Source organism: Sorex araneus, chromosome 5, assembly GCF_027595985.1.
Source record: "Sorex araneus isolate mSorAra2 chromosome 5, mSorAra2.pri, whole genome shotgun sequence".
In the NCBI taxonomy this organism is placed as follows: domain Eukaryota; kingdom Metazoa; phylum Chordata; class Mammalia; order Eulipotyphla; family Soricidae; genus Sorex; species Sorex araneus.
This window is the reverse complement of record NC_073306.1, coordinates 161,734,968-161,756,921: the sequence shown is the minus strand read 5'-3', so window position 1 is coordinate 161,756,921 and position 21,954 is coordinate 161,734,968. Positions and strand designations below refer to the sequence as shown.

The 21,954-nt window shown below is 40.0% G+C and overlaps 1 protein-coding gene across 3 annotated transcripts in view; it reads right to left on the bottom strand.

Moving 5' to 3' along the window:
- The window catches only part of TBC1D19 (TBC1 domain family member 19), a 136,874-nt gene that overhangs the window by 56,582 nt on the left and 58,338 nt on the right, over positions 1-21,954 (bottom strand). For all 3 annotated transcript variants that reach the window (XM_055138627.1, XM_055138628.1, XM_055138626.1), the window contains 3 exons: positions 17,288-17,326; positions 15,096-15,208; positions 686-760 (listed from right to left, as the gene is read on the bottom strand). In XM_055138627.1, the coding sequence (XP_054994602.1) occupies positions 686-760; positions 15,096-15,208; positions 17,288-17,326 (227 nt within the window). The remainder of the gene's footprint in view (positions 1-685; positions 761-15,095; positions 15,209-17,287; positions 17,327-21,954) is intronic.

Below are 21,954 nucleotides of genomic sequence, written 5' to 3'. Positions count from 1 at the left end.
AGCACTGACAGATGTGACCTCGGGGCTCAGAGCCAGCAGTAATCCCTGAGCCCCAAAACAGAAACAAAACCTTTAGGTAGCATAGTTGTTCATCAGAGTCAGTCATACCCTGTATCTTGCACAGGGCACCTACCTACATCTTAACTCTCAACTTCATTATCAGATGCCAAAATATCTCTGTCATAACAATAAATAAAAGAAATAAATAAAAACTCAATACATCTCTGTCATAAAACTCGAGATATACTTAAGCCTATCTATCTAAAAACGAAGAGAAATTTTTTAAAAAAATCAGCACAATATAAGGGAATAAACAAAAAGGCCCTGTAAAATCATAGATAAATCAGATACAAATAGCATGATTTAATTTTCCTTTCAGTTGTTTATTAGCTTTGTTAAGCTCATTTAGTTTGAATTTATAAGGATAAAAAATGTTTAGCCCTCTAATTTAAAAAATCATATGGCCAGAATAGGATCATGAGAATAGCATTAAAAAGACAATACTGAATGAGGATTATACATTTTGAAAGTGAGCTTAAGCTTTGTAAGTATAAAGAGTACTTAGAATTGTTTTTCAAAGTTAATATGTGTCAACATGCATAGTATTGGTCTTGCATGTTAAAGAGTCTTGAAAACTGTTTAACACTATTAATAAAATGGGAAAATGATGTACATTTTTACTTACTTTATAAATAAGACTGTCCACCAAAAGGTCATGCTGTATCACATTGGTTTTAAGCTGCTCATAATATAAGATATCCTAGATTTGAAAGTAAAATAAACCAAAATATTAAAGGTCAATTATATTCATACAGTCCATTATAATTTTTAATAAATAATAATCATTAGTATCATAAATACAAAGAGAAAAGCAAATATTTTTATTCAGTATTATATTCTATATATCTGGGCAATAGCAGCTGCATAATAAACAATAAACAATTTCACTTAGTCTAAGATTTGGCACCTATGGGCATTCAATGTTTCCTAAATTGATTAACTGCAATTTAACTGTGATGGTAAACGGAGCATTTACTAAATGACTGCAACATGACAGGTACTATTCACTTAGTACAAATAAATTAACCTCTTTAATCCCATATCAATAAAACAAGAATTCGAGATTATAATCACTTGAAAAAATAAGGCCTCATAGAAAAATAATTTACTTTCCAACGTCACAAAGGTAGTTAAGATTTTATCCAAGACAACCTGGTTCTTTCAAATGTCTAAATTATTTCGTTTAATCATTCCTGGTAGCAGAAGCAGTCATAAAGCATTTGAGACGGGTAAAATTTCTTATATTACTCCTAACTGAAATTGCTAAAGTGTGAAAGCATGTACAATGTCCTTATAGTAATTGCCTGTGTCCTCATGTGAATACTGAGAAATAAACATACTATATTTTTATATATAGGTTTATATATATATAGACACAGAGAGAGCTATAATAATGTTCAGTTTATGAATTATGTACACAATAAAATAGGAAAAATAGAGTAGAAAAACTTTAAGACTATACTGTATTAAAAAATCTGTGTGACATGCACGAATCTTGAACCCGAGCAGCTCGCTGCAGAGATGCCTCGGGACTTTGCCATGGGCCACTTTCGATAGCCACTCCAAACGGGAGCAGGTGCCGTCCCTCCGCCTGCCCCCGAGGAATCCCGGTGGCCTCCATCTCCTAGAACTCAGCGAAAGCTCCAGGTACACGGTGGCAGTGGCGACAAACGCTAGGCCTCACGGGACAGGTGGGGAGCTGGCCCTTCTCCCTCCCCCCACCCTCGCCCTGATCAGACTCTGAAATGACGCCTACAAACTGCCACAGGCTACTTAAGCCCCGACACGACCATGACCCAGAGACACAAATATGAATCTCGGAACCAAGCAGCTCACTGCAGAGATTTCTCCAGACCCTAAGTATTAAAATTTTAGAATTCCTAGAGGGTGTGGCCACAAGTGTGACTTTATATTCTATCTATAACAAGCAATACAAAACACTTTGTCTAGCATCGCCTTTTCGGCAGGTTTGAGTGGTGACGGGACTGGTGTCGAAATACTGAATGTGGGGCTGGAACGATAGCACAGAGGGTAGGGCATTTGCCTTGCATATGGCGGACCGGGGTTCGATTCCCAGCATCCCATATGGTCCCCTAAGAACCGCCAGGAGTAATTCCTGAGTGCAAAGCCAGGAGTAACTCCTGTGCATCGCCAGGTATGATCCAAAAAGCAAAATGAAGAAATATTGAATGTAACCAAAGTAGAGAGATAGTATGGGGGAAGGGCTGCAATGGTGGTGGGGGGGCAGGGAACTGGGGATTTTGGTGGCGGAAAATGTGCACTGGTGAAGGGATGGGTGTTTGATGTTGTATGACCAAAGGCCAAACAAGAAAGCCTTGTAACTGTATCTCACAATGAATCAATAAAAAAAGGGGAAAAAAAATAAACCGTTGATCAGTGCCAGGGCAACAATGCATCTTGAGAACTTATTACTGCTTTAGTGACTGTTTTTTTTTAGCATCCTGGCTTCTATTATTGAACTAGATGATCATCCTTTAATTGTGGTGTTCAAAAATAAATCTAATTGCAACGAATATAATTGTTACCATTTATAACGTGGCTAAGGTCTTATCTTCTCAATCTCTGATGTAACAAAGAAATAGCAAATCAATGCAATGATAGAATTTAATAAGGGACAAAGCATTTTGTTGTTGTTGTTCCAAGTTTCACGCCATTTCAAATGACGATCTAGGGCATTTAAAAACAAGTAGAAAGAAACTTTTTTTCCTATTTAAAATCATCACAAGGGTCTGCATTGATTTTTAATTGGAAGAAAAGTTCCTCTCTTGGGGAAAGAAATCTTAGTGTTCAATACATCAAATAAAAAGGTGTATTGTTTTAAAATCTTTTTTAAAGATAGAAATGAAATATTAAAAATATTTTTCTAATAGTTAAAAGAAATTTTATGAATGTGATCTCTCTCCCTTTCAAAATATCTTTATTGCAAATAATATTTTCAGACCATGAGGTAACAGAAACGGCAGAAAGTGAAACCGAGGCTAAGAGGGGAGAATTATTTTGCGTAACGTTCTGGGAAAGGCAAAACAGTAAAGTTGTGAAAACAGTAAAGTTGCAATCTGGTAGAGGAAGAGGAAAGATGAACCGGCAGAGCTCCAAGGATTTTCCTAGGTAGCATAAGTACTCTGTATGATATTATAATTATAGATACCTGCCATACAAACTCAGAGAGTCAACGAGTATGAAACCTATGATAAACCTTAGGATTTTGGTGATTATAAAGTGTCAAAAGAAGGTCATCCATCTTAACAAACGCGCCGCTCTCATGAGAGGTTAATTGGCGTGCTATGTGTAGGGTGGTGGGGTGCAATGGGCAGTGGGAAAAATCTCTGTACCCATCTCAAGTTTCCGACGAACTTGAAATTGTTTCCAGAAAAAGCAAAGTCCCAATGTTAAAAAACACTCTTAGGGGGCTGGAGCAATAGCACAGCGGGTAGGGCATTTGCCTTGCACGAGGTCAATCTGGGTTCGATTCTCAGCATCCCATATGGTCCCCTGAGCACCGTCAGGAGTAATTCCTGAGTGCAGAGCCAGGAGTAACCCCTGTGCATCACCAGGTGTGATCCCAAAAGCAAAATAAATAAATAAATAAATAAATAAAGCAATGTCCTTTAAAAAAAAACACTCTTAGAATAGTCTACAAGTAAGTTTAATTTATTGTTTGTTATTTTAAAATTCTGGTTTACGAAACAACCAGTGTTGGCATGAATGCCAGGGGTGGGGGGTGGGGGGACCCTCATTCACTGCAGGTGGGAATGTTGACTGGTCCAGTCTTTTGGAAAACAATATGAACATTCCTCAAAAATCCGAGGAATTGAGCTTCCATATGATCCAGCAATTCTGCTCCTGGGAATATACCCTAACAGCCCTAAAACACAATAGCCAAAATGTGGAAACAACCCAAGTGCCTGAGAACCAATTGAGTGGATAAAGAAGCTATGGTACATCTACACAGAACACTAGGAGCTGTTAGGAAAAAAATGAAGTCATGAAATTTGGTGACACATAGATGGACACCATGCTGAGTACCATGCTGAGTGAAATGAATCAGAGAGAGAGGGACAGACACGGAATGGTCACTCATTTGCTAGATATAAAGAAGCATAGTAAGCAGAGAATACCCAGAGACAATAGAAAAGAGACCAGAAGAACTTGTCCTTAGCAGGAAGCCTGCCACAATTCGGGGAGGGCTGTTAGGTCAGAGAAGGACCACTACGACAATGATAGTGGGAAATGGCCACTTTGGACAAGAACTGGAGGCTGAAAAGAGGTAAAGTGATATGAATGAAAGCCCTTCAGTAGCAGGACTATCAACCACAATGCCTAAAAATATAAAAAGAAAAGTGTCTGCCATAGAGGCAGACCAGGGTGAGAAGGAGTTAAACTGGGGACACTGGTGGAAGAATGCTCCAACACCGTACAACTAAAACTCCATCACGAACAGCTGTGCATCACATTGGAGGCCCTGTCACCTGGCCTATCACCTGGCCTATCACCCGGCCCTATCCCCTGGCTATAAACAAATTTATTGAAAATTATTTCAAAAAATTTTTAATGGAAAAAAATTTACGTTCATATTTTTAAAAACAAAGCAAGACCAATTAAGGTAATATTCCTAGGAAATATTCTTAAACACGTATTGCTATCTGCATTATTACCTACAAATTATAAATTTCCACAGGAAATGTAACTATAGTTGCTCTTCTATAACAATTTATTTATAAAATGCTTTCTATTATAAATAAATATCCTTCATGGCCAATGTTAGAAAAATAACAAATTTTAATACAAGCAAGTTGTAAATATTCTAATTTCAGTATTGGATACTTCAAAACATATCTGAGGGCCAGGTGATCTAAGGCTTGAATGCAGGACTGTGAGACCCTAAGTTTGATCCCAGCCAGAATGGGCCATGCTGGGAGACAAAAAAAAAAAATTCATAATGCTCTGATTAGAAATGCCTATAACTTTTGATAAAGACCATACTGTGAAAAACCTATGTTTAATTCTGTGGGGGGAAAAAATCTATCAAAGTACTTGAGAACTCCAAGGGATATTGAAAATATCGTGTTGGAACACAGTATGTCTAAAACTGAACTATGCGTAACTTCGTAAATAGCAATGCCTTAATTTAGAAAAATTTAAGAATATCTAGCTAACTTTCCTTATTTGCAAATTTGGAAATGAGATGTACCCAAGTTAACTGCTTTAACTAAAATGACAGAACTAGCTAGTGATGGAAACAGTTCTATTTTCCAGTCTATAAGGTTGGGTTTCAATAGCTTTTTGTGTAATTCATTCATATAAAATTAAAAATATATATAGCTACAAGAGTAAAAATTATAACAAACCAGTAAAGGATAATTTATACACTAATATTCTAACTTTAATTATTAAAATACAGGAACACTTATAATGTAGTGAATTTCCAGTATCACAAAATTTTTTAAGTATACTTTGTGCATAAGTTCTGGTAAGATGGATATTTAAGAGTGATAAATAATAATTACAAAAAGCAATCTTCAAAAAACAAAGTGTTCCAAATTTTTTAGCACCAGTAAATACTTATATTTTAGTATAACCTGTTTGGTTTTTTTTATGCAATTTAACTACAGGAAAGAGAAATACTTCAGGAAATGAAAGAACTCAGAATATTCATAAGAGCAAAACTGAATTGTTCATTAAACACTTAAATGAACCAACCAACCATTCCTATATACTGCCATTCTGGATGGTGAAAAATGAATTCCCTGTCCTCAGGGCCTCAAGTCCAGAAATGGAGGCAGGCAGGCAAGAAGAACAGGACATAGTTCTCAGAGGAAGAGGTAAGGGATAAAATTCTCAGAGGAAGAGGTATGGGATAGAATTCTCTGGCTTTCAGGCTCTGCTACAACCTGGCTGTGACCAGAGAAAAGAGAAGGAAGTATCTAACTGCAATGTTGATAGGATTTTGGGAAGATAAGTGTTAAAAAGAAGGTCATATCACCTTCTCAGGAAAAGGTGATAAGACCAAAGACACGAGTCTTCAAGTAAAAAAGAAAGCAGAGAGTCTATTTTGGAAGAGAAAAACACAGTGCATGGAGAGATAAAGAGGCCCAGAATGTCCCTGTAAAGATTCGTGCCATTTCCTCTGGATACCATTAGTCTGATATACCACTGGAACATACAATTAAGGTCTGGAAACCACTGAAAAGGAATGTTTAGTCTGAATAGAAACTTACCAAAAACAGAATCAAAACCAGTGGGGAACAGGTGAATGAACCAGGCCAGGGAAATGTGCAGAATGAAAAGTTTCAAAACAGAATTCCAAGAAATACAAGTCCTTGGGGTCCAGTACAGAAACCCAAATGGAGACAAAAAAAAAAAAAAGGTGAGACCAACACAGACTAGACTAGACTAGACTATCGTAATACCACACACGTCAAGGGAGTCGCAGTCATGTCCTGGGCCTATGCCAAAGCAGTCCTGAGATTAAGGATCTAGGAGCAGCTTTCAGGTTTAGCTGTAAAAGTGGAAGAGGCAAGAAGAGATGCTCAGACAAATTAACTGCAGGTCTGGCGGGAAGAATTTGAATGTGTTTCTCTTTGGGGGGCAAGGGATACACCTCTGTGCTCGGGGGCAACTCCTGGTAGTTCTCGGGAGACCCAACTCATGCTGGGGACTGAACTGGGGCCGTAGGACACAAGGCAAGTGCCTTCCCCGTGCTCCCTCTCTGGCCCCGTGAATGCGTTCCCAAGATGGTTTCTGTGTTCTCTACGTGGGAGAAGAGGCCTGTCGCTAGGGCTGAAAGGGCGTGTTTGAAGAGAAAGAAGGGGAGAAACAGGAAATGTGAAGACAAGATAAGCAGAACAGAAAAATCAGGCATTGTTGTGAACCTAAGGAAGATGAAGTAGTTAATCTTCTTAATGTTAGTACTTGGGCTGGAGCGATAACATAGCGGTGGGGTGTTCGCCTTTCACACAGCCGACCCATGTTCGATTCCTCCGTGTCTCTCGGAGAGCCTGGCAAGCTACCGAGAGTATCGAGCCCACCCGGCAGAGCCTGGCAAGCTACCCATGGCGTATTGGATATGCCAAAAACAGTAACAATAAGTCTCACATTGAGAGACGTTACTGGTGCCCACTCGAACAAATTGATGGACAACAGGCGAACAAATCGATGGACAACAGGATGACAGTGACAGTGAATGTTAGTACTTAATGTTAGTAGTAATTTTAGCAATTAGGAACAAGTAACTAGAGCAAACTATAGGAAAGTTTTGTCTCCACATAACAAGCAAGCTAAGATTAAGCAAAGTACTTTATAATGGCGAACTGGAGTGACAGCACAGTGGGTAGGGCATTTATCTTGCAAGAGGCCGACCTGAGTTTGATTCCTCCGTCCCTCTCAGAGAGCCTGGCAAACTACCTGTGGCATATTCGATCTGCCAAAAACAGTAACAACAAGTCTCACAATGGAGATGTAATTGGTGCCCACTTGAGCAAATTGATGAACAACGGAGGACAGTGCTACAGTGCTACTTTAAAACATGAATAATGTTCATGAAATTCGGATATTTCGATGCTACCCTAGCTATTTATAGAAATGAAAGATATCTCATCTTTTATTTTATTTTTGGCTTTTGGGCCACTCCTGGCCATGCTCAGGGGATCATATGGGGTGCCAGGGATTAGACCCACATTGGCCGTGTGCAAGGCAAATGTCTTACCTACTGTACTATCTCTCTGGCCCCCATTTTGATTTTGTTTCAAGGCCACAGCTGGTGGTACTCAGGGTTGACTCTTGGTCCTGTGTGCAGAGATAAATCTTGGAAGACTTGGGGAAAGCTCAAGGGTGCCAGGCATCAGACCTGGGCCGAGTGTGTGCAAGGCAAGTACTATCTGCTGTATTGTCTTCCTGGCCTTAACTCCCAATCTTTTAAAACCTATTTTCTTTGTAAAAATCTCAGGTAATGTTCTAGTGAAAGTACTAAATAATTTTACTATTAAGAATTGAAAGCATTATATCTAAAGTCCTATTGAGATAGTATTTTTATAAAATAGATTTATGGGTGTGAAATGTGAAATACTGTTTATCTTTCAGATTCCGAGATTATGACTGCATTTATCTGCAGCTTATTTTGAATGATTGAAAGCAGTTGAACAAAACATCCTGCTGAGATGTTCTTGATAGGAAGTAAGAATTCTCCCTCCCTCCCTCACCTACAACAATTACTTTGGAGCCACGAGAGTCTGATGAGGTCAGACTTGTACAATTGAACATAATTGCAAATTATGATTGAAAATGTTTTATTCACTAAAGATTCATTTTCCAGAAACATTAATTTCCATTAGCATACACATCATTTTGCATTTAGAAAATTATTTTCAAAATCCATGTATGAAAACTACCTTTGAACAAGAGAAGACATCAGGAATTACCACATTAATTCTGAGATAGTTCCAGAAAACAGTCAAATTTGTTTTTGAAATGGAAGTAGTTACTTCTACTAGGAAACAAGCTTTTTCAGTTCGACTCTTGATCTGTGAAGTTGTTGGATTAGTTGTAGAGTCAGGGCAGACAAGAATTACAACCTCTCCTATGAGACTAAACTATAAAAATATCCAACATACATTCAAATGTATTTTGTAAACTGTTTAGTTCTAAAGTGACAGCATAAAAGATCAGCAATGTCATTTAACTAAAACTGCTCTAAAATAAATCACAACTTGATTCTTTCCAAAAGGAAGTGTGATTTTTTTGACAGTGTGATTCACAAGGAAATTGAAATCACACACAATTTGCCAAAGTTAGAGGTATAATTTCTAAAATAAATAATAATGAGTTTGAATGCCCTGTTTGGTGAGGGCTTCTAAGACCACTTCAGTCTCAACAGAATCAAAGGCCTTCTTTAAACTGATGAACAGTAGACAGAGCAGCATCTTGAACTCTCGTGAAAAACCTCAATGAGCTTGGTTAGTGTGGTCGATGGTGCTGAATCCTTTTCAGAACTCGAACCCAGCTTGCTCGAATGGTTATCCTTCATCTAGTGTTCTGCCTATTCTATTCAGGATGACTCGAGTGAACAACTTGTAGATGATGGACAACAGGCAGATTGGGCGATAACTGCCGATGTCGTGGATGTCTCCCTTTTTGTACAACAGAACAGTCCTGCTGGTTTTCCATTGGGACAGAACCATGCATTCAGACAGGTAGTGTGTGAAGAGCCAAGCCAGTGTATTGACGAGTACTGGCGGCAGATTCTTCAGGCATTCGGATCTGACCTTCTCTGGACTGAGTGCTGTACGCATCTTTACTGACGAAATGATGTGTCAGATTTTGGAAGGGAGGATGTTGGGAATGACACATCATCCTTCAGAATTTGGTATGTGGGCAGGTGGACATGGCTGTTGAAGAGATCCAAGTAGAAGTCATGAATAATCCTCTCCATTGCCCTTCTGGAAGATGTGATAGATCCATCAGGATGTCGAAGGGCAGTCATCTTGGTCTTGTAGTTGGTGAAGGACAGGCGAGCATTGTGAATACTTTTCCCAGTTTTGCCATATCGGCCAACACTGCTACTCTTCTCTAAGGTCTTCCTTTATTGCTTCTCTGCACAGCTTTGTGAGCTTGGATGTTAGCTTGTGATTGCCTGGGGCTCATGCCAAACCATGTTGGCGAATGAGCTCGAGAGATTCCGAAGACAGGCATCTGTTTGTGGCTTTCCCACTCTCAGCATTCCTCACGAAGTCAGGGAGGTGCTGAACCAGTCGATCATATTCCTCATCGATGTTGTCAAGGACGGCATCTTCCCATGTTGCTGCAATAGTGCCAAAGAGCTCCCAGTTGGTGGTCATTCTGGGGAGTTTTCTTCTTAAATTTAAACTTTGCAGTCCTTTCTCCCTGCTCTGTGAAGTAGAATTTTGCACAAAGGAGACGGTGGTCTCATCCCATTTGGAATTTTGGGACAACAGCTACATTGGTCAGGCAAAACACTCAATTGAATATGATGTGGTCAATTTTGTTGTGGAACTGTCCACCAGGAGACTCCATGTCCAATGTTTAGATTCAGTCTTCTGGAACTGTGAGTTACCATGGATGGTCTTGGTCGACATAATGAACTCAGACAGTCTCTCACACTGTTCGTTCCATTCTAGGCCATGGGTCCCAATGTGGAGTTCTTTGGGTGACCTTTTGGGTCCTATCTTGGCATTAAAATCACCAACAATGATCTTGTAGAAGAAGATGTGGTCTTCTTTATAGAACTTCTCCAGCTTCATGTAGAACTTCTCAACTTTTTCATCAGTTGGATGTTGATGCATAGATAATGAAGATAGAAGTTGCCAGCAGTGAGCCACATCTATTCAACCGTAATCATCAGATTTGGGTTGTTATGCATTTGAATGAATCAATGCTCATGGGCCAAGATCGTGTTGACAAGGACACTGACACCACCGACACCTCTTTTGTCGCATGTTCCAAGGAACAGTTCTTCTCCAGTGTCGAAAATGGCGTGATGTGATCGATGCCTTCTCATCTTGGTCAGACCAATTATGTCGAAATTGATCTTCTGCGCTTGCACCATCAAGTCCTCGATGGATGTTCTGATGCCAGTATACATGTACAGAAAGTACAGACATTCATTTTAGTCCTTCTTCATTTTGGCAGTCTAGTTCATCCCTGAGATTTTATCAGCCTCTCTTTGTACACCCTTCTTAATGCTGCTGTATTTGGGGCTCTTTCAGTGTCAGGGGAATGAGGTCCATTGTTGTTACTATTTTTGACATATCAAATACACCACGGGTAGCTTGCCAGGCTCTGCCGTGCGGGCTGGATACTCTCAGTAGCTTGTCAGGCTCTTCGAAAGGGATGGAGGCTTTTAGGGCAGCCTCTAATTGCTCTTACAGGTGTTCCCATGGTTCACACCATATTTGAGCCACATCAAATATGGTGTGGTAATTATGGAAAATGGGTATTAAGTGTCCTATGATGCGAGGTCCAGAAAGTGTCCTGGAGCATGATAGTGGTTGGGTAGTGGAGGTAGTGGAGGTCAGCGGATGAGATATTTATCAGGCGCCAGTAGGGTGGGTTATCTGGGTGTGATCCCTGGGGCACTGGATCTTCAGGATTCATCAGGATCCCCCTCGAGCTGTATTATGGATTCACCACCAGGATCTCACCATTCTACAAGGAAGTGATCATTGATGTAAAGAGAGGGGCTCGTCAGGGTGATACCATTTCACCGAAACTCTTCAGTGCCACCCTTGAGAACGTCATTCGACGACTGGAATGTGAAGGAATAGGAGTGAAGATAGACGATCGGGAACTACACCACCTCGGCTTCGCTGATGACATCATTCTCATAACACCAAACATTAGCCAAGTGACACAAATGCTGGCCAACTTCAACCGAGAGTGTGGAAAGGTCGGACTGCAGCTGAATCTCATCAAGACAATGTTCATGAAAAACAAACTAGTCCCTGATGTTCCATTTGCTCTCAATGGAACAAACATCTCCGAATGCAGCAGCTATGTGTACCTGGGTCGAGAACTCAACATGAGGAACCACTTGGCACCAGAACTGCGCAGGAGGAAGAGAGCAGCGTGGAATGCCTTCAAGAGTATCGAAGAAGTGGTTAAGAGGACAAAGAACCTCTGGCTCCGGGCACATCTTTTCGACGCAACTGTTCTTCCTGCACTAACATACGCCTCAGAGACCTGGGGCCTATGAAAACAGGACAAGAACGCTATTTGGGTATCCCAAAGAGGAATCGAAAGAGCTATGTTTGGAATATCATTTTTCATTCAAGTGAGAGAAGGAATCCAGAGTTCCGACCTCCATCAACGATCAAGAATCAGGGATGCTGTCTCGTTTGCCAAGGCGTTGAAAATCAAATGGGCCGGATATGTAATGCAATTTAGAGACAATGACTAGAGCTGTTACCGACTGGATTCCCGCCCCAGGATGTCAAAAGACCACGTGGCCGCCCACCTATGAGATGGTCAGACTTCTTCGTCAAAACCCTGAAAGAACTATTTGAGGCTCTTCGTGTTCCTAGAGCGAGCAGATACCATCGGGCTACATTAGCACATGACAGGGACGAATGGAGACATTACTGGTGCCCGCTCGAGCAAATCAAAGATCAACCTGATGACAAATGATACAAGTGATACAATAATAATGCTTGATTTTCTTATAAATGACAGTGTTGAAAATGGAGAGAGCTGGTGCAGGATAAAGGAGCTTGCCTAGCATGCGACTATCCCTGACACAATTCTTGGAACTGCAGACTCTCCTTCAAGAACTGCAAGAAATGATTCCTGAACACAGAACTGGGACTAAACTCTGAGCATTGTTGAGCATGGCTCAAAAAACAAGATAAAACTCTGCAGTGTTATTACTAATATGCAATTGCAATCTATCTATATAACACCTATTATTGGTATCACGTCTGATTTCTTGCATATATTACTCATACGTATTATTTGATTTAATCATCACAACTCTGACATAAGCATTACTATGTATACACGTATATATAATTTTAGTATGCATAAGTTGAGATTTGAAGAAATTTAAGAAACTAGCTCAGTGACTTTTTTTTTTTTTTTTTGGTGTTGGACGGGAGCACACCCAGCAGTGCTGAAGGCTTACTCCTGGCTCTGTGCTCAGGGATCACTTCTGGCAGGTTTGGGGGACCATATGGAATGCTGGGTATGGAACCAGGCTCAGCTGCTTGCAAGACAAGCATCCTACCCACTGTACTATCTCTCCAGTCCCTGGAAATACTTCAAGTTAAGCATAGGAGTTGAAGTTAGGTCTCTAATACCAAAACCCACATCGCTTTTCCTTTGCTCCAATTTATCATGTGACAAAATTTCTGTTCGGTGGTTAAACTTGCAAAAAGCAAAGCACTAGACAAGTGTGCGATATCTCGAGATCTCGCAATACTGGGTTGAGAAATGCCAATGTAACTGCCATATATCAGATTACTATTGTTTCACACCAGGATTAAAAAAAGGAAGGATGGCGGTAGGGGTGGAACGGGAGAGAAATGTTCTGGAAAGAAATGACAAAGAACACTTTTTTGTAGTCTAAAGCTACGCCATCATTAATCCATACAATATGCTGTGTCTGCTCACCGCCTTCTCGAGAGGCAGGAGACACACTGACCGCCACTGTCCAGCTTGAGTGTCCAGGATTCCTCCCTTGCTACTGACACCACTGGATCCTCTGAGAAACGGAATCCTTGAAATGCAGGGAGGGCAGGAGCTGGGATGGAGGGTGAACAGCCCCAAAGACGCGCTGCTTAAATATCCTAACTGCACAGGGAACTGCTTCCTGGGCTGGCCCACACCACATGCAGTGCTTGGTTATTGCTGCTGTACGAAACCACCTTTTTAAATAACCAGAAAAAAGGGAAACACTGGTTTACTGCTTATTAAAATATTTACATGGATGACTTTTATGAATAATGGGCATAGAAAAAGAACTTTTAATTAAATTTTAACTAAGGACATTTCAAAATAAATAAATATATTGGATAATTTTTCTCTGTTGACTATATTATCTGTCTGTCAGTAATTTTTCTTCATGATTACTATGTTTCCTAGAACAAAACATTCTTATTCTTACAACATAATATATCCTTATAATTTGTCAGTGTTTAGAACCATAAAAAGAGACATTTTTCAAAAATTAAAGTAGAGACAAAGTACTCACTCACCAAGCTACCCATCTTCAATGACTGAAATGGGCAGATTTCATGCTTTTTTGGGGGCACGTGGGGAGGGGTGGAAGGGGCATACCTGACAGTGCTCAGGGCTTACTTCTGGCTCTGAGCTCAAGGATCACCCTGAAGAAAAGTAAAGTTTAAAAAAGGGGAGAAAATCACTCCTGGCTGATCTTAGCGGAACATATGGGGTACCGGAGATGGAACTGAGGTCAACCAGGAGCAAGGCACATGCCTACCGGCTGTATATTCGGTCCCCAGACTGAATTCCTCAGAAATGTTACTTTTTGTTCTGCTGTTTTACAAGTTCACAAAATCTCGTCAAATGATCTCAAATGATCAATAACAAAATCTTCTATAGTATACAGTGTTTAAATTATGCCAGTTGTGTCTCAGAACTCAAAACTACAATCATTTTGAAAATAAAGCTGTAGAATTATATGAAGAAACAGCAGAAGTGGCTTCCAGCAATGTCTCTAGACTGAACTAAGCCATAGATCCACGCCGGCCGAGGAGGGAAAGATCTTTCTTGTTTCTTTTCCCTTTTCGGGGAAAAGCGGCATGGCACCCGCCATATTATGAGGACCATTAAGGAGGTACGAATTTGGTGGCGCGGGAAGAAAAAAAAAAATGAGGTTTGAACTTGAAACAGCGTGGGCAATCTCGGGCCTGGGTGATACCAGTGCGCGCTTCACCGAGATGCGACCCAGGTGGCCACACGCTGTGCGGACACTCTGCTGCTAATCGACCACGATCTGGGGGCCAGCTAGACTACTTTTGGTACCAGCAACTGCTTCCACCAAAGTCTCTAGACTGTGAACTAAGCCATAGCCCCATGCTGCCCCAGGAAGGGAAATGATGCAATTTCTAACATAAATCTCACTGGACTTAACTACTAAAATACTGAAATACAGAAATCCTAAACCTAGACTTCATATCTCTTCATTCTCAGCAATGGAAAACTATCAAATGCTTCCTTGTCAGCAGGGCTGTTTTTTTTGGGGAACTCCAACAACAATAGTGAATTTTGTGTTGAAATATGGAATGTAATCAAGGTAAAGAGAAAATGAAGTAAAATTTATCAGCTATGCAGGCAGGGGTGGGGAGGTGGGGGATGGGAGGTATACTGGGGTTTTGGTGGTGGAATATGGGCACTGGTGAAGAGACGGGTGTTCGAGCATTGTATAACTGAGACATAAGCCTGAAAACTTTGTAACTTTCCACATGGTGATTTAATATAAATAAATTTTAAAAAGAAAAGAAAAATTGCAAAAGCTCAAACAGTACATCCTTTATCCCTCTTACCTCTGGCTGACTGGAAATATTCAGGATGAGCGCCCATAACTCGGCCCGCAGAGCCGTGGGGCTCCCTTGTCTGATATACTGCTGGGCGGCGGCGCTATCTTGCTCCGCGAGAACTGACAAGAGGATATTAAGATCCCATTAGAAAACTGCCGAGGTAAGAAATTACTCTGGCATACTTAATTAAAAATGTCTGGGGAAGCCAACATTTTATCTCTACATCAAATAATTATATCGTGTCCTGACAACCTTCTTTCACTCTCTGAATTTTGATGTGGCCCAACTTACAGATCTAAGTCTCAAGCCTTACCTTGACTGGTAAGACGTCTGTAATTTTCTACATCATTTTATTTTAACTATGACTCCCTGAATATGAAACTAATGATAGTATTTATGTGTGTGTGCATGTGTAATATAAAATATATATATATATGTGTGTGTATATATATGACTAATAAAATCTTCTTGGGAGATTCTTATTTGCTTTATAATCTATGGGTATTTACGTACATATATTATTAATTTTATAATTAAGTACCACAATCAAGGAAGTCATATATTCACAGGAACCCTGAGTTTCTTGTATATATTCTATGAATTCATTGATGTTTTAGTATTTGGAAGCTGGTGTTCTAGTATTTGGAAGCCGTATGAAGCGATAGTACAGCGGGTACGGCCTTGCACACGGCCAACCTAGGTTCAATTCCTCCATCCCTCTCAGAGAACCGACAAGCTACCAAGAGTATGCCACCTGCATGGCAGAGCCTGTCAAGCTACCCGTGGAGTATTTGATATGCCAAAAACAGTAACAACAGGTCTCACAATGGAGACATTACTGGTGCCCGCTGGAGCAAATCGATGAACAATGGGACGACAGTGACAATGACAGAGGAAGTAATAAGAATTTAGAAAGGTATAAGGTATCTATATTTCATTATATGGCTTCTTTGCTAGCTGTCAAAATAAACAGAAAGAAAATATTTTAAGAAAAAAACAAAAAGATCTGATATTTTAAGTTGGCCAAAAATTATTGTGAGCAGTCAAATTCACAAAGTTAATATCCTTTTGCTTTTTATTATTGTTTGAACTGCTTTAATACAAATACCAGTTAAGTCTTGAAACATAACAAACAGCTTCTTCCAAAACAAACAGCTCTCCCCACTCACACCCCCCAAAAAAGAAAAACCATACTACACATCTACTAACATTTGACAGCACTGTTGTTCTAAGTGCTTTATTCTCCTAGGAAAGTTCCCTCTGGCCTTGCTGGGGCTAGCGAGGGGCTCCCCAGCCCCTCGCACAACTTAGTGGGGCACTAACTGCCTGCATCTCTGTTCCACGTTCTCTCTGCCTCCTTCCTCCCCTCCCACCCTCACTGTTGGTAATCGCAGAAATGACCACCTCATACACTCAGCTATAAATGAAAAACTGGACACAAAGAAAAAGAAAAAAGCAAAAGAAGAAAAATCTTCCATTAAGTAATAATGTCAAGAAACAAAAGGATCAGATGAAATAAGAGAGACAAGGTAGGCGCTTTAATTTAAATTGTGTTTAGTGAAAATGTAAAATTGCATAAATGAAACATTCTAAACAAGTATAATTCTGAGAAATGGAACTGCATAATTGCCAAAGGCTCATTCTGCCTCAAAGACATCTCTGCACTTCATATTTCAAAGACAAAACAGGATTTAGAAAAGCAAGAAAAAGAATCTTCAAAAGATCGGCAAAAATTAGGCCACAGTACACAAACAGCGTCTCTGGCCATTAGGTCCTGCCACTGTGATGAGCCATCAGGAAGCCTGACGGCTCCATTTTCCTCTGCCACAGGAGAATCTTCTCATTAGCACTAATGAGAAGCGTGTGGATGCATCAAAGAGAAAGCCTACCGCTTTGATGCCCAAATGATATCTGACTGCTGACCAGATTAAGCTGATATTCTTGAGAGACGTGTTTGTCAGTCATTATTTCCTCTTTAGTGAAACATCTGCATACTTCCGTATCTAACATCTCTTGATATATCAAAAGATGCATTTCCCCTCTTTATAAGGAATGCTAACTATAATATCTACATAGTTAAATATCAAACCTCTTTCAGGCTTTTAGTTTTTCAGAAATTAAATTTCAGTTGAGAGCTAAGAAACACATAGGATGGCCTAGTTTCAAAAATTATGATATAAATAATAATCCAAGCTTACCTTTTTGCCCAATACGTACATGCTCATTCTCAAAAAGTTCTAAAAATAGAAAAAGAAATTAAAATGATCAGACACAAATACAGTCAGCCAAACTGAGGATAATATTAGGTCTACTTTTTTCTGGTATTAATACTTTAAATTATTTTTCGAGCTAGATGGCCTCCACATAAAATATCGTTAAAAAATTGTATAGAAGATCATAGAAAATAAAAGGGTAATAAATTATTATTTAAGCAGAAGAAAAATTTGACAAGCAAATTTGTTCCTGTTAAAACAATAGCATTAACACAAAATGTTTCAGTTTATTAATCTTCAGTTTGTCCCACCAAAATAAAAAAATCCTAGTTGATAACTCCCCTTCTACTCAAATCTACTTATTGTAGATTTAGTAAAAGTCTTAAGACTACATAGGTAAAATCTCACTGTACAAAGGCCATTAAAAATTATACAGGGGGCTGGAGAGATAGTAGGGTGGCTAATAGTGCTTGTCTTACACATAATGGACTCAGGTTCAATTTCCAGCACCCCATATGATTCCCCAAGCTTGTGAGGAATGATACTTGAGCACAGCACTAGGAGTAAGCCCTGCGTGCAGCTGGGTGTTGCCAATAATAATAATAACAAAATTAAAAGATTATATAGGATATGCAGATTTTTTAAAAAAAATTGTATTAGTGAATAGTTTGGACTAACGATTTTGAACACATTTGAACACGTTTAAACAAGTTCGGATGAGCCTCATGCATAGAGGAGCTGGCGCAGGAACCCAGGTGTGCAGGACCCGGGGCCGAGGTCTCCAAGGCTGCTCGGATCAGGACTGGGCCTCTTCCCCCATTTTCCAGTAGCTAGGCAGTCACACCCAGAGACTGCCCCCAGCGCTGTGTAATCCCATCAACAGCCAACATCCAGAGACTATAAGCCCAAGCTCCCGGAAGAGAGCAAAGAAGTCTCTCACCCCCGAGCCTGGCTGTCTTCACCAGGGCCCCTCGGAGGAGACGGGTTGCATTTCCCTCCCTGCCTCCCGAGCAGAGCCTTGACATCTAATAGCCTAGTTCTCCCTCTTGGAGAACCTGACAAGCTACCAAGAGTCTATTTCCTGCTTGGGAGAGCCTGGCAAGCTCCCCGTGGTGTATTCATATCCAAAATACAGTAACAGATATATACATGCCTCTCGGAGAGCCCAGCAAGCTACAGAGAGTATCCCGCCCGCACAACAGAGCCTGACAAGCTACCCGTGGCATATTCGATATGTCAAAAACAGTAATGATAGGTCTAATTCCCCTGACCCTGAGAAAGCCTCCAATCATTGGGAAAGATGAGTAAGGAGAGGCTGCTAAAATCTCAGGGCTGGGAGGAATAGAGACATCACTGGTGTCCGCTTGAGTAAATTGACGAACAACGGGATAATAGTGATACAGAGATTAGTGAATCACCATGGGGTACAGTTACAAATTATGAAACATAAGTGTATGCCTGTACCAAAATACATGTACAAAAACATTCACAATAGCCCTATTGATAATAACCAAGCAATGGAAACAATACAAATGATCATCAATAGTGTAATGGATCCCCAATGACATATTCTTTCAATGGATTACTATCCAATAATGAGAATGAATGATTTAAAAGACATAAGACAAATGGATGCTTCAGACAACATCAAGAATAAGTAATTAGATACAAGACTACGTACTTACATACATACGGGTATGATTTCATACCCGTAAAGTCAAAACTCGGCAAAACTAACCGCAATGCTGTATGTCAGGATAGTTGTTATGGTCAGAGGAGTCTGACTGTCTAAGTGGGATGGGGGGATGCTGGCAGTGTTCTATTTCTAGATCTGGTTGGGGGTTATGCAAGTGAGCACATTTTATTAAAATTCACTGATCTGAATAATTATATGCCCTTCTCGGTATGCATGATACACTTTTATATTTTTTGTTGAATCACCATGAGATACAGTATACAAAGCTTCCATGATTGACTTTCAGTCATACAAAGATCGAACACCCATCCCTCCACCAGTGCATATTTTCCACCACCAATGTCCCCAGTATACCTCCCCTTTCCTAACCCTCCCCCCTGCCTCTATGGCAGACAATTTCCCCATACTCTCTCTCTACTTTTGGGCATTATGGTTTGCAATATAGATCCTGGGAGGCTATCATGTTTGGTCCTTTATCTCCCATTCCAAACGATTCCTCCAACCATCATTGTCTTAGTGATCCCTTCTCTATCCCAGCTGCCTTCTCCCCCAGCACATGAGGCAGGCTTCCAACTATGGAGCAATATTCCTGGCCCTTGTGTCTACTGTCCTTGGGTGTCAGTCTCATGTTATTTTATATTCCACAAATGAGTGCAGTCATTCTATGTCTGTCCCTCTCTTTCTGACTCATTTCACTTAGCATGATACGTTCCATGACCATCCACCTATAAGCAAATTTCATGACTTCATCTTTCCTAACAGCTGCATAGTATTCCATTGTATAGCTATCCCAAAGTTTCTTTAGTCAGTCTGTTCTCAGGCACTCAGATTGTTTCCAGATTTGAACTATTGTGAACAGTGCTGCAATGAACATACAGGTGCAGGTGTCATTTCTACTGTGCATTTTTACACCCCCGGGATACATTTCCAAAGGTGGTATTGCGGGGTCATGTGGAAGCTCAATTTTTAGTTTTTGAAAGAATTCCCATATTGTTTTCCAAAAAGGCTGGACCAGTAGGCATTCCCACCAATAGTGAAGGAGCACCCCTTTCTCTCCACATCCATGCCAACAGTGGCTGCTTTTGTTCTTTTGAATGTGTGTCAGTCTCTGTGGTGTGAGATGACATTTCATTGTTGTTTTGATTTGCATCTCCCTGATTATTAGCTAATTTTCTAGCTAATAGCATTTTCTCATGTGCCTTTTTGGCCATTTGTATTTCTTTTTTGAGGAAGCTTCTGTTCATTTCTTCTCCCTATTTCTTTTGATGGAGTTGGAGTTTTTTTTTCTTGTACATTTCTATTTTTTAAATAGAGTAAAATAAACAACAAAAAAATTATGAAACTATGAAGAGGGATTTTAGCTCCTCTTCCCATCCGTGAGAAAATCAGTTTCTCAATTTCTTTTTCTTCACTTTCTTCCTACCATGTGAGAAAGGAAAAGTTAATTAGTTCACAGAAACTATCCTTTTCTAATAAAAGGATAACTGTGATATGAGGTCACGAACTGGCACATTACTCTAGGTTAATAGGGCCTTGGGTGCCCTGACAAGATGGTGGCCATGCTGGCATTTGTCTCTCTTCTGAGCAGAAGGCCACTGCTCAGACACCTTGGCTCTCTTAAGTCAGAGGCCTGCTGCTGCTGCTGGTGCGATCTGGGTCCAGGGGAGTGGAAAGCAGGTCCTAGGCTAAGCTTTTAACCCAGTTTTCCAGAAGCTCATTTTGCAATGTGCAGGATTAGTTTAGACAAATAAAAATATTACTGTGGTTCTGATTTCCATTTGTTACTATTTTCGGTGTTAGTTTCTGACTTTGAAAATTATCTATAAATCTGGTTTTGATAAATAGAATATTTGAGCCAGTGTAGCCTATACTTTTATTCTATCATGAATGGCCCTGACATTATTAGTTAAGTAGATTACACAACAGCCAAGTAAAATATTTCAGTCCTTAGTAACATACAATTATTTTTATCGCTAAAATAGTTTAGCGTATTTATTTCAAAGACTGCATAGGAAAAAGCAATTCAAGTCTCATTCTAATTAGCTATGATTTCCCAGAGTTAGTAACAAAACAAAAGAAAAAAATCAAAAGCTGTCAGTCAATTTTCTTCTCTTGAAAAAGTGGGTATTTGTGGATAAGAGTGAAATTCGACTATTTTGTTTTTAAGTCCTTTTGTCTATCCCAAGAGGAGGTAAGAATAAGCTGTCAGAAACAGGTTTGTAGTCTGCTTCTCAACTAATTCTCTAAGGACTCCGGTGTTAACAAATGATTCTAGATGAGTCTATCTTACCTAGATAAAAAGCTATCTGGTAGAATGGGTTTGGAAGATGCTGAGCGGTAGGATGAGTTTGGAAGACGCTGAGCCGACAGCTCACTTCAGGCTTCCAGCAGTGTTTAGAATAATCATACACAGTGTGATGTGTATGCACCGTCTTTCCCAAACCCGACTGGACTATAGCACCCTCTTCTTCACCAGCTACTTGAAGACAGCTTTGCAGAGCTCACTTCAAGAAATATTTTGCCAACTGAAGATGCACTATTTTTTAAGAACTAATAAACTGAAGAAAACGCCTATTTAGTAGAAGCCCCATCTAGTGAGATTCATTGTTATATATATTCAGATCATTCTACTAAGTGATAGTTAAGCTCAATACTAAACAGAAAACTTGCAGGCTGGTGAGATAGTATTGCTGAGGAAAATTTTCCTTGCACAGACCCAACCTGAGTTTGCTCCCAGACACAACATATGGTCTCCTGAGAAGCCCCACAGAAGAGGTCCCTGGGAACAGAGTCAGGAGTAAGTCCTGAGTACTGCTGGCTATGCCCCCCAAAACAAACAAAAACAAACCCTTGCCGCTACCTAAATACAAGTATTTGCAATATCATCAAATACCTGCCATTGTCAAATTATCCAAAGGCCTAGACTAAAAAAAAAAAAAATTTCCACACACTTGGA